This window comes from Schistosoma haematobium, chromosome 4 (genome assembly GCF_000699445.3).
Source record: "Schistosoma haematobium chromosome 4, whole genome shotgun sequence".
Lineage (NCBI taxonomy): Eukaryota > Metazoa > Platyhelminthes > Trematoda > Strigeidida > Schistosomatidae > Schistosoma > Schistosoma haematobium.
The window spans coordinates 1,685,077-1,701,892 of NC_067199.1; the positions used below are offsets into that span (position 1 = coordinate 1,685,077).

Here is a 16,816-nt window from a genome sequence, read left to right on the forward strand (position 1 = left end):
CAGAAGAACGATAGAAGCTCCACGACCAAACCATCCAACTCAGAGAACAAAACTCCATCAAGATTAAACTTACTTTAAATTTATATCTTCCGTTTGATTCTCATTCATTATGTAGGAATTCATTTTATCTGGTCTTATTGGATGATATATTGATATTTTTATTGTATCATCGGTATCTTTTGTTTGATTTTCTTGTTGCTGTGGATGTTCTTCTATCGTTTCATTATTATATAATGGATTATTGATTGACATTTCATCAAATACATTATGTAATGATGGTTTTAATAAAGAATACTTTTGATTTGAATTATTTAATATAGTTAGATTATAATAATCTGATGCTAAACAATGTAATGGAAACCAAATAACATCTATAGTATCTGTTTCATCATTACAATCAATCGTATTGAGATTACGGAATTCTTTGATAATTTCTGGTTCTTTCCAATGACAACGTTCTTCAGGTGGAATACAATCAGTAAATGAAAGTATTTTATTTGATGGTTTCTATAGTAAAACAAAAAAAGACAATAGAATCCAAGACGAAAGAATAGGTTTTCAGGTAGACTTTATGAAAACATTGTTAATTCAATGTTAATGTTATTATTTTGACGAATATATTTGAAAACGATGAAGCTTATATAGTAATTTCAATAATTGAGATCATGAATCAATTGAAGTTGGACAACCATGGAAAACCTGAAAGCGCTGGATAACTGTTTCGTCCAAGTCTGTTGTGAGATTGTAACTGACTGATGATAATGGTGAATGTGTCACTGGATTTCGTGGATAAGTTGAAGTTAGACATTAACACCGTTGGATACCGACCGACTCAGTGGTCTAGTGGTTAAGCGTTTGAGTGCGAGACTGATAGGTTCTGGGTTCGGATTTCGCTAGACAGGATCATGGATTCGCACTGCTGAGGAGTCCAACAATAGGACGAAACGGCCCTCCAGTGCCTCCAGATTCTCTAAAGTGGTCTATCTTCAATTAACTCATGATGTCGACTATTTAAATAATACCGAAATGTTGATTAATGTCATCTTTTCATAGTCTATTAATTTAGATTAAATCCAATAAATCAAGTTTCAATGTAATCACTAGTCTAAGTCATTTAAAATCACGTCTAATATATTGAAGTGTTAGTTGTATGGAGATAATTGATAGTAAACACTGGTTATGTATTAGTTGCCATATGTCAACAACATATATGTGTAACTTTGAGAGGGAATCGATATTCCCTGTGGTATTCTAGCCTGCCTTATTCAGTTTCATAGTTTAACAGGTTATTAGAACTGAAATATTAAGAGTTGATTGATCAATCACTACTGAACAGTCTATCGTTCAAATCTCAATGTGATATTCATTACTTTAAGTTCACACGTACACCTTCTTAATAAATGCCAAGTAGCTCGAGAAATAGGTCCAGAGTTTCTTAATCGATTTATTTCTATTTATCTAATTAGCTAATATACGTTGGAAGTACATTATACCTCGTTGATGTTGATGATAATTGATTTTATTATTATTGTGTTTACTTAACAAATCGATCAATAATATTCAACCAAACTCAATAAATTGATAATATCATGTACTGCTAAGCAACCAGTTGTTATAACTAACATAGAAAGTCACTTAGTTACCAATTGAACTATATAAAATATAATTCATTTTTGTATGGGTTGTTTGGATTTTCTTATTGATGTTTAGACCTTCAATTGATCAGTCTCTTATTGGTCAATATGTACATCCTGTGAGGATTGTCTTGATATACTACACAAATATTTATAATCCTATGTCATCACTACAGAGATAGTAATGACAGTTCACAAAATCAATGCATAGAAATAACAGTAGTATTAACGAATAAAGTTTTTGAGAAAAAAGAAAAAAATTTACAAAAGAGAATAAACTAATCGTTCCACCTCCCTCTGAATGGAAATCAAGTGGTTGCTAATTGCGTAATACCAATTTTTAGTTTATCCGCTTAGAGAATTTTTTGTAATTTATTCCATTTGACATTAAGAAAAGCGGATACTTTATACGTAACACAAATTTCAACCTTATTAATCGACGTCAGTTAGTCACTTGATGTATAGTTCTAAACAGATTGTTAGTTATGTTTATGTTAGTTCCCGATAAACATAAAGAATGGTAACTTTGGGATCTATTGATGGACCAATACTAAACGTATATTTCTATCGTATAAGTGTTAAGTAACTAAACTATGTATATTCATATTCCTCTTATTATGAGCTTTATTTTGACCCATAAACTTTTATTATACCATTTACCATTCTTGAGTTATGCCCAGTCTATTAATTACTGCCTCCCTCATTCACAGCCACATTTGGCTAAATCTTGTACAAACGTTATTTTCTATTTTATGCTACGTTGTGCTCTGTTTGATTGGTATATAAACTCAGTATGTTTAAAACATAAGGATTCATATTACAGAGGCTGAGACTTGTGTTCTGGACTTAACAGCCTAGGCTAGGCAGGAAGCAGGACCAATAAGGACTCTAAGTTACTCGTACGTGTTTTACGCGTTCTTGGTCCGATCGATAATTCGCTGCTTCTGACTGGCGGCTTTGGGCTATTACAGTCTATAAATAACCAATCAGATCGTTGTTGTTAAGCTCCCACCACGTCAATTTGGTCGGATGTATCTGTAGACTAATCCCTATTGAATGTAACCTAACAATTGAAGGACATTATTATCCTATTATATTAGTGTGACGAACTCCGTATGCAGCCCTTCTGCCGTTGGACATGGAATTCCCAACCCTATCTTATAGAAAACTAGAACGCTATCGAAAAAATATTCGTATGACTCAATATTTTCACTCATTTCGATAAGATGCGCAACAGTGGTCGGTATGTTTGCACGCTCCACTTAATGACTATAATTCTTATAATTATTACTGTACTAATCAAATCTTGCGGGGTGGGATCATGGATGCGCACTGCCAATGAGGAGTCCCACGATAGGAAGAGTTAGCCATCCAGTGCTTACAGATTCTCCATAGTGATCTAGCTTCAATTAACTCATGATCTAAACTATTGAAACTACTATAATATCTACAAATCAAACTGTTATTTTCACTGAGATCATGAACCGATTGATGTTAGACCACTATTGAAAACCTGGAGGCACTGGGCGACCGTTTTGTCCTATTTTGGGACTCCTCAGCAGTGAGCATCCACGATCCCGCTCGCGGGATTCGAACCCAGGGCCTTCAGTCTTGCGCGCGAACGCTTAACCCACGTTTAAAATCAGATAAAGTTTTCAAGCCAAATTGTTCTTGTTCCGACAACACAGACACTGAGGTTCGCCACCAATATCACGTTTACAGTTCTAGTACTATATCTGTAAAATAAATTAAATTCGGTTGAGATATAAAATCATATTGATAAACAAATAAACATTTATGATCATTTACCTTCATTGTTGTTGCTATGGTGACATTAGTTTGTTCTGTTTGTTTATTCGTTTCTAAATTCTCTTTAAAATTCAATAGAATCTCATTGTTGTATATGAATTTTCTTTTTAGAAATAGTTTCGTTTTTTTTTGAAGAAAAAAAAGAAAGAAGATAAGATTATCATTTATGAACGAACCAATCAGAGGTATAAGATAACAGATCTCTGGGATTTTGGCACGAAATTCACAGATCCTTTTGGCTAAATAGAGTTTTAGCATTATAGCTGATGTTAGTTCGTGATGAAAAACCCTTAATCTAATTCCTAATCTTAATCATCAACTGTAAATCATAATCCTAATTTCTCATACAGGTTTATAATTCTCATTTGGTCCTAGTTACTAGTAGGTGAACACTCACAAGGTCACTGTAGCGTCACTCAAAAGTCGTCTGTAAATTATAGTCTCACCACATTCTTTTTTATATGGAACGCTTCACGGTTTTGCGTGTCATCATTGCGCAGGGTCATACTAATCCTTTTTGTATCGTGCCAATTTTAGTAAATATACACAAAATACTTCGGATCCATTGGCCAGACACTATGAGTAACAATCTACTATGGGAGAGAAGAAATCAGCCCCCCACTGCAGGAACAAATCAGGAAGAAGCTCTGGTAGTGGATAGGATACACATTGAGGAAATCACCCAACTGCTTCACAATGCAAGCACTCAGTTGAATTCCTCAATGCCAAATGAGAAACGGAAGACCAAAGAGCACATTACACCGAGAAATGGAGACAGACATGAGAAGAATGAACAACAATTGGATGGAACTAGAAAGGAAGGCTTAGGACAAAGTGGGTTGGAGAATGCTGGTCGGCAGCACATGCTCAATTGGGAGTAACAGGCGTAAGTACGTTAATCTCTGAATAGACTAATAATGATTTTGTTTTCTACACATAATTCTCATCATGTTTCACGTAATATTAGATTTCTGAACGATATTATCAGCATAAACGTTACTTCTGTTTGAAGTTTATGCTAAAGATGTTGTTTTGAATGTTGATTCAACTTTCACAATGAAGCCATTCAGCTTGAAGACCAGAAGTTCATTAAAAGTTTTACCAATTTTAACTCAAACTATCATTATAACTAAATTTTCCATAGTTGCTAACATAGAAAATCTATAAGACAAGAAAGTACTAAATCTTTTAACCGATAGATGATTCTGATTCGCACTATTCGGTAACATCTTTCTTAATCATATAGTTTAAGAATGTAGATAAATTGGTCTATAATTTAGATTAGATTCTTACTGTTATATTCCGATGAGAATAATGGATGGTAACTGTTGGAATCTATTTCTGGACTAATACGATACATGTAGTTTTTATTGTATAATTGTTAAGTAGCTAAACTATGAACATTCAGGTTTCTCTTATTATAAGCTTTAATTTGACCCATAGACTATTATTATACGATTTACCATTCTTGAATTATGCCTTGTCTATTAATTACAGTCTCCTACATCCACATCCACTTTTTGGCTAGATCTTGTACAAATGTTGTTTTCTATTTTATAGTACGATTGATACGCTTGAATGCTATTACGAGTTCACCTTACTCGATAAACGGAATGAAGGTCAAAGATACAATGATACGATAGGCTATTCTAATCCGTTGTCCCCAGCCCTGTCAACTAAATCAACAAGTCTTGATCAGGTGTAAAGAATGTATTCTACAAGCATCCAGAAAATACGAGGTCACTAAGCGCACAAATCACGCCTAATTATACAATGATAAAAACGCGTTTGGGAGAGCCACAAAATAGCGTACTAAAAAAATCCGTCAACCAATGACAGCCAAGGATTTCCAAGTGGGAAATGTAAGCTGTGAGTCGACTAAGCGTCTCTTGTCACGAAAACATAAAATTCGAATTTTTAGAATAAAATTACAAAATTAGGACCCTTTCCAACGTCCTCAACAACGATATAGTCTATTTAATTTGTATATAAACCTAGTATGTTTGAAATACATGATTCATATCACAGAGGCTGAGATTTGTATTCTGGATTCTAACCCGGTACGGCTAGTCGGGAAGCAGAACCGACAAAAACTCTAGACTGCTCGTACAGGTTATATGCATTATTAGTTCGGTCGATAAGCCACAATTCTCTAATTGGCAGTATCATTACGTTATAAATTGATAGGGTTACAAGGTTATAAGTAATAACACTCACCATAAAGATTATATCATTATTTAATTAAATTTCAATAATTCAAAGTGTCAGTATAGTGGTTGTGGAGATTGTTAAGTTTTTGATTGAGATCATGAACCGGTTGATGTTAAACCACCTTTGAAAACCTGAAAACACTAGACGCCGTCTTGTCCCATTGTGGGACTTCTCAACAGTGCGCATCCAAGACCCCGCCCGCGGGATGGTGGTCTAACATCAGTCGGTTCATGATCTCAATCAAAAAATTCAAAATATGTTTAATAATTTTGTACAATTCATTTCAATGATCAATAATACCTTTCAGGATATTCATCTTCATCAAGTTTATCAATATGTAAACGTATACCATATTCATTCAATGGTAAATTACAATTAATATATTTTAATTGTTTATCAATTTTTTTCAAATTTTCTATAATTTTCATTTTTTTATTACGTAATCCAATTAATGATACATTGAATTCATGACTTAATTGATACACCTATCATTGAACAAAATCCAACAAAAATTATATATCAGAAGAGATTTTGTGGAGATTTTAGAAATTTCACTGGTTGAAATCATGAGTCAATTGAAGCTAGACTACCATGGAAAGCCTGAAAGCACTGGACGGCCGTTTCGTCCTAGTATGGGACTGCTCAGAGGTGCACATCCACGATCCCGCACCACGCGAGATTCAAACCCAGGACCTATAAGTCTCGCTCCAGGTGCTTAACCAACTAGACCACTGAGCCGGCCTGTATCCGACAGTGTTAACGTCTAACTTCGACCAAACCACGAAGTTGCGCCACCGTATACCATATCATATGCTCACTAGTGACTAACTTTAAGAGATACTCATGGAGTTCTAGTGAGAAGTCGTTACCAGTGGAGTTCAACCAGGTCTGTTGTGAGATATCAGCTCACTGAAGACAATGGTATACAGTGGCGCAACTTTGTGGATTGGTTGAAGTTAGACATTAACACCGTCGATTGCCGGCCGGATCAGTGGTCTAATGGTTAGGCGCTCGCGAGCGAGACTGGTAGGTCCTGCGTTCGACTCTCGCGAGGTGAGGGATCATGGATGCGCACTGCTGAGGAGTCTCATACCGGGACGAAACGGCCGTCCAGTGCTTCCAGGTTTTCCATGGTGGTCTAACTTCAATTGACTCATTATTTCAATCTGTGAAAAGTGTATATCAATAATTAGATTTATCCTTGGGTTTTCATTTATAAGTTGAGATTGTAACGGTAAGTCAATAGCTCTCTAAGTCTTCGACATTGGATGCAGAAAGCGCTTGGTTATGCATCTGCAACAAATCATGAGTAGGAACGTCATGCTGCTCAACATCCTTTGCAATCGCTAGCCAGTCTAGATCAGTCGATCCTCAATATACTGATAGCCTATCAATTATAACTTCGAGCATCCTCGATTCTGACTTTTGATTTCACTTAGTGGGTACGATTCATAGTAGTAGGTGTTATTGATTAATGTGTTGTCAAACTCCAAATATCTGTAGTATCTTCAAGATCATAAGTTAATTGAAGCTAAGCAACCATGGAAAACCTGGAAGTACTGGATGGCTGTTTCGTCCTATTGTGGGACACCTCAACAGTGTACATCCACGATCCTGGTTCGCGAGATTCGAACCCAGGACCTACCAGTCTTGCACTCGAGCGCTTAACCATTAGACCATTATTCTCGGCTAATATTAAAAACGTTTCACTTATGGTTAGTTAATGGTAGCTTTCATTGTTTAAGGTGGTAACTTTCTAAAGTTTAGACACGATGTACAAGTGAATAGTATTACCTGGATTAGAATACATTGACGACAGTTATATGATTCGAAAGACAGATGCTTAAGCTAATTTATGATTAGCTTGAAGCATAATTTAGTTCACAAGCAATAATGAGAGGAGTTTAACTATCTTTGTAGTGTCGGTTGCCCATATAACTTATTCTAGCTTCTGGATAGACCAATTTATCCATAAATCTTGAGTCATGTTTTGACCTTGCTTTTATATGAGTGTATGTGTGTGTACATCTTATTCTACTCATCACATGTTTGTAGCTTATTTGTGTGTAACTAGACATACTGATTAACGTTTGATTAAATCGAGTTGTTGGCTCACACGCCTTTTCCACTAAGCGTCATTTCGCTTCTTTATCGTGTGTTGGTCCCATCGCTTTGATTATCTGTCCAAATCAATGAATGTACAAAATATATGTATTCAAAACTTCGTTCTCATATTTAATTCCGTTATTCACTAACGTGATTTAAATCGATAGTTATGTACGAGGATAGTCAGGATATATATTTCGACAGCAATCATTCAACGATGATCATTTATCTGATCTACCTGGAGTCAGATCTCGGGCCACAGAACTCTGCAACCGAAAAAATGTCGTCGATGCTACTACAAGTTATTTATACAGTAAACTGAAGCAATAAGTCACTGAAATTTGATGACAGCTTAATGATTCTGTGATGGGCTGAAAAATGAGTGGAGTCAGGAGTTTGTACTGCTAGTATCTGTTACGTAATCAACGGCTTCTAAAATACGTCACTGCTAACGTTTCATAATGTGAAGCTGAGTAATTTGTATTTCAATCGAACAGGGGACCAGTTACCAACGCTTGTAGACAGACCTTTCTCGTGAGTGTTGAACAGAATAAATCCTAAGTGGAGCAGGGTTTCCTGTCGATTATGTCAAATCATTTAAAATCTACACATGTTTCACATGAAATTGATTCTTCTGGACTAGTAAACACTTGGCGATTTGATCTAAACTAAGAAACTAGACAGATATGACAGTGTTAACTGCTCAGTCGACAATCCGTTATAAACTACTGAGATATTTTAAACTTTAAAGAAGTACCTACTTGGTAACATCTAAGTTCGAATAGTTACTCACTTGATTCTGTCTTCGAAAGTCTATTTTCAGTTAGATCATTCTTATGCTGTAGCTTATTATGTACCTCCATCTATATATATTGTCTCGTGGCTAACAACTTAGTTAGCCCATCACAACACATCTTGACACATATGTACTTTGGTTCGAGTTGCCATAATCTATTAGCAAAGACAGATCAAATTGTCAGAACGAATACCAAAATAGAGATAATAACAAATCCAAAAAGTCAAATTCAAAACTTAGCAAGACAACTGAGATTAGATGATGGTTGGAGGTAGTTGACCAATCACCAACTAATCTCAATATATAGTGCACGCAGTGTCAAGTCACCTAGACTGGTGACCACATTGCAACATGATCGATAGCATTCGATCTGTACTAAATAAGGACTTGACACACATGACATTGATCACCACCCAGTGATCAATCAATTGTGGTTAACAAGACAACTATCCAGCATTATCTCAGTTCTCACTAATCATCCAACTCATTTCATTACATAACGACATATTGACTTACATGATCCACAAGATTAAGAAGTTTATATTTAGCTTCAAATGTATTCAATTTCATACTTTCAGGTATTACATAATTAGTTGCTGATTTCAATTTATAATCACCTATTTTTTCTTTAGCCAATTGAATTTCTTTCATATCTCTTGGATCTTCATAATCATCAGCTGGTTTCATAGCTTCTAATTGTTTCCACTTAAATTTAAAATAGTCCATAAAGAAAATTGTACATTTTATATAAACACAATTACAAAATATTAATAGTTGAGATCATGAGTCAATTGAAGTTAGACCACCATGGAAGACCTGGGAAGCATTGGATAGCTGTTTCGTCCTACTGTGGGACTCCATAGTCGACACCAGTAGCACACACACCACAGTACTACATGGTCTGAATAATTCTAATGAGAAATTCACTTTGTGATAAAACTAATTAATGAATAATAGCTTATCGTACTTTTTTCACTTTAGCTTTAGGTTGGTTAAGAACATTGATCAACGATCGCATTCTTTATGGTCATTGTTATAACCAATGTAATTGTGTATCATAGTTTTGTAGCTCAATGGAATATAAAATACAAGATGAAAGCAGTCCAGTTATGTCATCCAACCGCTGACCAATACCACGTGACAAAACAATCATTCAGAATCCCGATTTATATGATTTAGCGTCATTGAGTTGGTCAATTACACGTCAAACGCATACCAGTTACCTTGAATTAACTGCTTAATCATTTTTGTTCCACAAATCCATTCGTACCTTCTTCCTCCGCCCCCCTTCCCTGGAGTTCAGAAGTCAATAACCAAACTCCATAATACGAATAATATGTTTCAAACAGACGTAGTTTATATACAGGCATACTACACCACATCCAACTATATATTTCATGGTAACAGTTATACATGATCAAGCCAAAAAGTGGCTGTGGGTAGAGCAAACTATAATTAGAAAGCTGGGAAGTGACTAGCAATAGCAAGTCGCCTAACAGTAGTTAATGAACAAATCAAAAGCTTATGATGCGTCTGAATGATAATACAACAAAATCATAAGTTAGGTTGATATCATGAATGGATTAACACTAGACCATCATTGAAAACCTGGAAGGACTAGACGACCGTTTCGTCTTCTTATGGGACTCCTCTGCTCATCCACGATCCCGCACAGGGACTGGGACTTAGGACCTCCGGTCTCGCGCGCGAACGCTTAACCTCTAGACCACTAAGTTGGCATTCAATGATGTTAATGTCTAACTTCAGCTAATCCACGATGTCCCATACTAGGAAGAAACGATCATCTAGTGCTCTCAGGTTTTCAATGGTGATCTAAGATTGATCCATTTATGATATCAATCTAAACTCAACAATAATCCGATAATACTAACTCCAACTTTTACAAGATCCATTCCGTTATAAACAAGTTGTCTTTATATTCATTCACATAGTTTAGTGGATGGAGTGCAATATCAATTATCATATCAATCCACATGGTCATATCAAATATCTTGAATAAAATTAGAAGTATTTACCAATCATCACATGAATGAATAAAAGATCAAGTTGAAAAACTCTATCAATGATTCAACTACCACTTAAAGGTAACCTTAGCGGCTGGCACCATATGTTAAGCCCTCATAACTCATTCTAGCTTCTGGACAAATAGATCTATCCATTGTCTTCAAGCTACAATTTTAACCTTGTTAATCATTAACTTATCAAAACTGACTGTTTTTATATCAGCCTATGTGTATCCACATCTTATCCTACTCATCACATGTATGTAGCTTATTTTTGTGTAATTATTAATATTGATTAAATTGAGGTGGCTTACGTGCCTTCTCCGCTGCTCATCGTTTCGTTTCGCTCTCTCTTCTTTGCTTCTTTCGCTACGTATCTCTAATTTTCTGTTCCGATTAATGATTGTACAAAATATATGTATTCGAAATCCATTCTCGTACATGGCTTATTTTAATTCCGTTATTTACTAACATGGATTAAGTCGATGATTATATACGAGGATTGGCGATATGTATATCTCAATAACAATCAATCATACGATATTACTGGAGTGAGATAACGGATTACAAAAGTAGTGAGCCCTTCGATAGCATCATCGTACAATCAAACTAGTCAGATACAGGAGCACTAAATAACAATGATTAAGTTCTTTTTATCAACACCATACTCCTTATCATAATCAAAATTAATGCGATGAAGTTGTAAAGTGTAGCAACGTTATTTTTCAATTGGTATTGTTTACTTGAATCTTCCCATTGATGTTTACGACTGCAATTGATCAGTCTCTTATTGGCATATGTGCATCCTATGTGGATTGCCTCGATATTGCCTTTATTCACAAGCATTATGAGCAAAGATAGATAGTGGCTAGCAGTGTAATCCAGGACGCTCGTTTCGTTCTACTAGGGACTTTTCATTTGGATGTACCTGCATCTCAGAGTTGATGTTCACTCTGGGACTCGAATTACTATTCTGGATTGTTCTGAATATGATCACCAATGAATCTATTCACATTCATAAAAGGAACCAACTACATAGATTACAATACTCCCAAGTTTATTAGCAGAAAGTAGTTTTGTAGATATCATAGTAAGTTAATAGTTGAGTTCATGAGTCAATTGAAGCTAGACCACCATGAATGTCAGCTCATTGACCTAGAGGTTAAGCATTCACGCTCGTGACCAATAGATTCTGGGTTTGGATCCCGCGGGGAGGGAATCTTAGATGCGCACTGAGGAGGAATCCCACACTAGAACGAAACGACTGTCAAGTTTCTATAAAAGAATCATATATTTGGGTTAGTATATGTCATCTTGTAGATGATTTATGTTTTCAAATCGAATTTATAAATTTACCTGAGCTCGACGAGCATCTCGTTTTCGTCTAGATTCCTCAAGTAAATGTAACTTTTGTGCAATTCTTAAACCCCGTGCTCCTTTTATTGATGTATTAACTTGATTAGTAACATTTTTAATCTTTTCAGATTCATGTTCCAATGTACTAGTTACATCTAAATATCAAGATAAATAAGAAAAAAAGGGTGAGACTATAATTTATTGGTAATCTTTAAGTAACGCTAGAGTGACCTTGGGAGTATCCACCTAATTAACTAGGATCGAATGAGGGTTACAAACCAGTGTGAGGAATTAAAATTATGATTTACAGTTGATGGTTAAGGATAAGAATTTCATTTGGGGTTTTCATTACGTACTGACATCAGCTATAACGCCAAAACTTTACTTATCCAAATGGATGTGTGGATTTCACGTCAAAGTCCGAGGCCAGTTATCTTGTACCTGATTGGTTTGTATTGAAATGTCCCTGAGTCCTAACCAAATCATCCAGCAGTTGGGTCATTGAATATCGAACAGTTCATCGATCCCCGTCAAGGTCAAGGACAACCAATACCCATCAGATAATCGTATCCCAACGACTGGCGCATTCGGTGGTCTCGCTATCTTCTCCGTATTCATTCTTACTTATATATTTCCATAATAACGTACTTTGTGTTATACGGTCTTCAAAGCAGCCATAGTACTTTGATACGTCGAAAAGGTAATCCAAGTTTGATGCTGATCTCGAAGTGTGACTTTAATATCAGCTGGTTCGTCACACTCTTCCCGTCTAACTTGAGTAGGCCTCCAGTCATTCAACACAGATCATCTGCGTTGATGATCAACAGGTTCGTCCATAAATTATAGTCTCACCGAAATAAAGTTTATTTTAACTAATCGATTTTATACAATCTACAAGTCAATATAAGAAGCACTAAGATCAAGAGGGTACAGATCAACTTTGTCACGTATACGTGATTATATGTAAGTATTAGATTGCCATATATATCTTAAAATGAATGTAATTATCTTCTCATTACTAGTTAGTTTCAAAATAGACTTTTCGAATTTAAAGTAGGGTAATGTGAAATCTAAAGCTCAGTCATGTCAGAAATATGGTGTTCTCCATGTTGTATTTGAGGACCTTGGTTTTCCCCTTGTGTATGTTGGGGCCTACTGATGCAGAGACTGCTGCTACACTGGCTGTCTTTATCGGCATTTGTTCGTGTTTATGGGATAGGAGGTCTAGGTCATCTGCGAAGTCCAAATCGTCTAATTGATTCTGAGCTGTCCATTGTATTCCGTGTTTTCCCTCAGATGTCGAGGTCTTCACAATCCAGTCAACCACCAGAAGAAAGAGGAAGAGGGAGAGTAGACAGCCTTGTCTGACTCCGGTCCTTACTTGGAATGCATCTGTCAGCTTTCCTCCATGCACGACCTTGCACTGTAGTCCGTCGTATGAGTTCCGGATAATGTTTACAATCTTCTCAGGAACTCCGTAGTGTCTAAGAAGTTTCCATGGTGTCCGATGGATTTGTTGGAGCCGGCCTATTCAGGAGTTTTTCGAAGTACTGTACCCATCTGTTCCTCTATTGTTGTATTTCAGTGATTGGCTTGCCTTCTTTGTCTTTGACCGGCCTCTCTGGTTTACTGTATTTCCCTGCTAGTTTCCTCGTTGTATCGTGAAGCTGTTTCATATTTCCTTCTCTCGCAGCTTTTACCGCCGTCGTTGCTAGTTCTTCCACATATTTCTTCTTTTCAGCTCTAATGCTCTTCTTCACTTGCTTGTTTGCTTCTATGTCCTCAGCTTATGCTTGGACTTTCTCTGCTCGTGTTCGGCTGTTATTAATTGCTGTCTTCCTGTTCTTCCCTTCTTTGATCCTGTCTAGTGTTTCTATAGAGATCCATTCCTTATGATGATGATTCTTGAGGCCCAGAACTTCTTGACACGTTGAAGTTAATGCTTCTTTGATACCTTTCCAGTTGTCTTCCATAGTAGTTTCTTCGTCCTTCAGTAGATCCTGTAAGGCTTGGAACCTGTTGTTGAGAGCTATCTTGAATTCGTTGAGTTTGTCAGTATCTCGAAGAAAGGCTGCATTGAACCTTTGTAGTGCTGTTTGTCCACTTGTCCAGTTCTTTTTTAGCTTCAGTTTTAAATTGGCCACAACTAGGTGGTGATCTGAATCTATATCAGCTCCTCTCCTGGTTCTCACATCTTCCATTATCCTTCGGAACTTTTTATTGATGCAAATATGATAAATCTGGTTCTCTGTGGTGTGGTCCGGTGAGATCCATGTAACTGTGTGTATACGTCTGTGTGGAAATATTGTGTCGCCTATGACCAATTTGTTGAATGCATACAGATTTGCAAATCTTTCTCCATTTTCGTTTCTCTCTCCCAGTCAATGTAGTCCCATGATATCTTCATATCTGGTGTTGTCTATTACGACGTAAATTGAACCTGCAGAACACTGAATAAAACTATTTTGTAATAAGTTTCCCTATTTGTACTCGAACCGCGTCTTTTAATTTTTAAAATATATCTGCCGTGCCAGTACGTTGCGTTCTTACTTCACAGGCATTTACCGGTTCTGATTGTTATGTTGTTGTTTCAGATCGCTCCTGTTTTCAAGTGAACGCTAATATAACGTGCTTTAAATATCATTTTGGCATTATAGACCGAACGTTAAATTGCACCGCCTATTTTATGTGTAAAATTGATTCCAGCATCATTCTATTGCTTGACTGCTTTATATTCTTTATCGGAAAGGGTTTTGTGGAGATTTTAATTTCGATAGTTGAAATGATGAGTGAATTGAAGCTGGGTTACCATGGAAAACCTAGAATAACTGGACGTCCGTTCCGTCCTAGTATGGGACTCCTCGGCAGTGCGCATCCACGATCCCAGTCCCCGCGAGAGTTGAACCCAGGACCTACCAGTCTCGCTCGCGAGCGCCTAACCATTAGACCACTGATCCGGCCGGCAATCGACGGTGTTAATGTCTAACTTCAACCAATCCACGAAATCGCGCCACCGTCTAACATTGTATTCAGTGAGCTGATATCTCACAACAGACCTGGTTGAACTCCACTGGTAACGGCTTCTCAGTAGAACTCCAGGAAATATTCTTTGTTAATCAACTCTGGTTATAGGTTGTTTTCAAATTTTGATATTTGGTCAGATAAATCAATCAAGTATATCATGTGATCGAGTATTATGGTCTATTGAGGCGATTGATCTAACATATAGTACCAATCGAGTGTTTGTTATTTTTTGTGAACCCAATTTATTATTTATTATAATAATAATAATCTATTAGTATCAACTTACCTAATTGTGTAGAATGCTTTACTGTGTCTTCTTTTTCTTTGCTCAATGATTTTTCTCGAATACTAATTATCTCATCATAGGCTTTCATGTGTTCTTCACTTAATTTATTCATACGTATTGAAGTTACACAGTGACCACTACAAAATGCTTTGACAGTTATACGATCACAATCTAACGGCTTTATGAATCTGTTAAAGTAAATTGTTAATAACACGGTAATTAAAAACTAATATGAAATTAGAAAGATTATAATGAGATATGGATGGTGGTTAGCAACGTAATCTAGGGCACACGCTTCGTCCTATTTAAGACTCGTTAGCTAGCTGCACCTGGGTGAGTATATTGGAAACTAGGCAGTATTGGATAAGTTTTCCTTCTTAGTGTGAAACTATTCACCGGTGTGTAGTTTGTTATTACACTTAGGATCTAATTCGTGAAGTCCATGTTCCACTGAAGAAGTGATGTTTACCTAAAATTGATTCAAAATCCGAAAGTTTAATTTTCCTATCTTTATCCAGTAATGTTATAGTTTAAATATCATTCACTTTCACGTTATCAGGATACTAAAGTAATTGTGGACGTGATTAATTACACTATTGAAATACTAAGGAGAATGATAATGACTACCATATTACACTAGTTTAGTATTACTGAATATTTTAAAGAACAGTTAAGTCAATAGTTTCTCCGATTGTTAACCAAATAATAACACCGTTGGATGCTGGTTCATTGGTCTAGATGTTAAGCGTCCAAACGCCAAACTGAAGCCCCCGGGTTGAATTCCCATGTACAGGATAGTGAATGCGCGCTGCTGAGGAGTCCCACATTAAAACGAAACGGCCGTCCAATGCTTCCAGTTTTTCAATGGTGGTCTAGCTTCAATTTACTCATGATCCCAACTATTCAAATTACTACAATCTCCACAAAATCTCTTCTGATACTAGATCATATATGTTTATATTTCTTTTATCATAAGCCTTCTTTTGACCTAATAACTACTGTCGTACGATTTGTTATTCTTAATTTATTCCCATTCTTTTATTTGGAGTCCAACCCCTACTCATAAACACATTTGGCTTAATCTTATATAGTTGCTATTTTTCATTTTGATGGTGTGATGTGGTTTAGTTTGTTTTTATATATAAACTACGTGTTTGGAATATATTATTTATACAGTAGAGGCTGACTATTATGTTCTGGACCCAATGGGCGTGGCAAGGAGTGCAGTTATTTTATCGAGGATCAATAAGGATAGAGAGTCGACGGAAGGCTACGAGTGATGGTCGGTTTTTAATTGGTTAACGAAGAGACAAAACCGTAGAGATCGGTATTTTCATTGGTGATTTTATGAAATGATATTAGACAGGGCCATAACTCATTAAAAATGACATTTGGATATTCACTTTTATTCACATAATAGAAGTACAATTTCTCTAATGTAATAAATGAGCCTAAAGCTGATCTCAGTAAGAATGTTTAGTTTATATCTCATCAGTCATTTTTATTCAACAAAAAAGTAGTTATCAGTATACGGTTGTGGAGATTATTAGGCTTTTGATTGAGATCATGA

At 36.1% G+C, this 16,816-nt stretch overlaps 1 protein-coding gene across 1 annotated transcript in view; it reads right to left on the reverse strand.

Moving 5' to 3' along the window:
* WDR52 (Cilia- and flagella-associated protein 44) overlaps positions 1-16,816 on the reverse strand; it is an 80,770-nt gene that overhangs the window by 20,901 nt on the left and 43,053 nt on the right. The window contains exons 16-21 of the mRNA XM_051208158.1: positions 15,247-15,434; positions 11,937-12,091; positions 9,073-9,261; positions 5,955-6,139; positions 3,444-3,546; positions 74-507 (exon numbers count right to left, since the gene is read on the reverse strand). Of these exons, the coding sequence (XP_051065942.1) occupies positions 74-507; positions 3,444-3,546; positions 5,955-6,139; positions 9,073-9,261; positions 11,937-12,091; positions 15,247-15,434 (1,254 nt within the window). The remainder of the gene's footprint in view (positions 1-73; positions 508-3,443; positions 3,547-5,954; positions 6,140-9,072; positions 9,262-11,936; positions 12,092-15,246; positions 15,435-16,816) is intronic.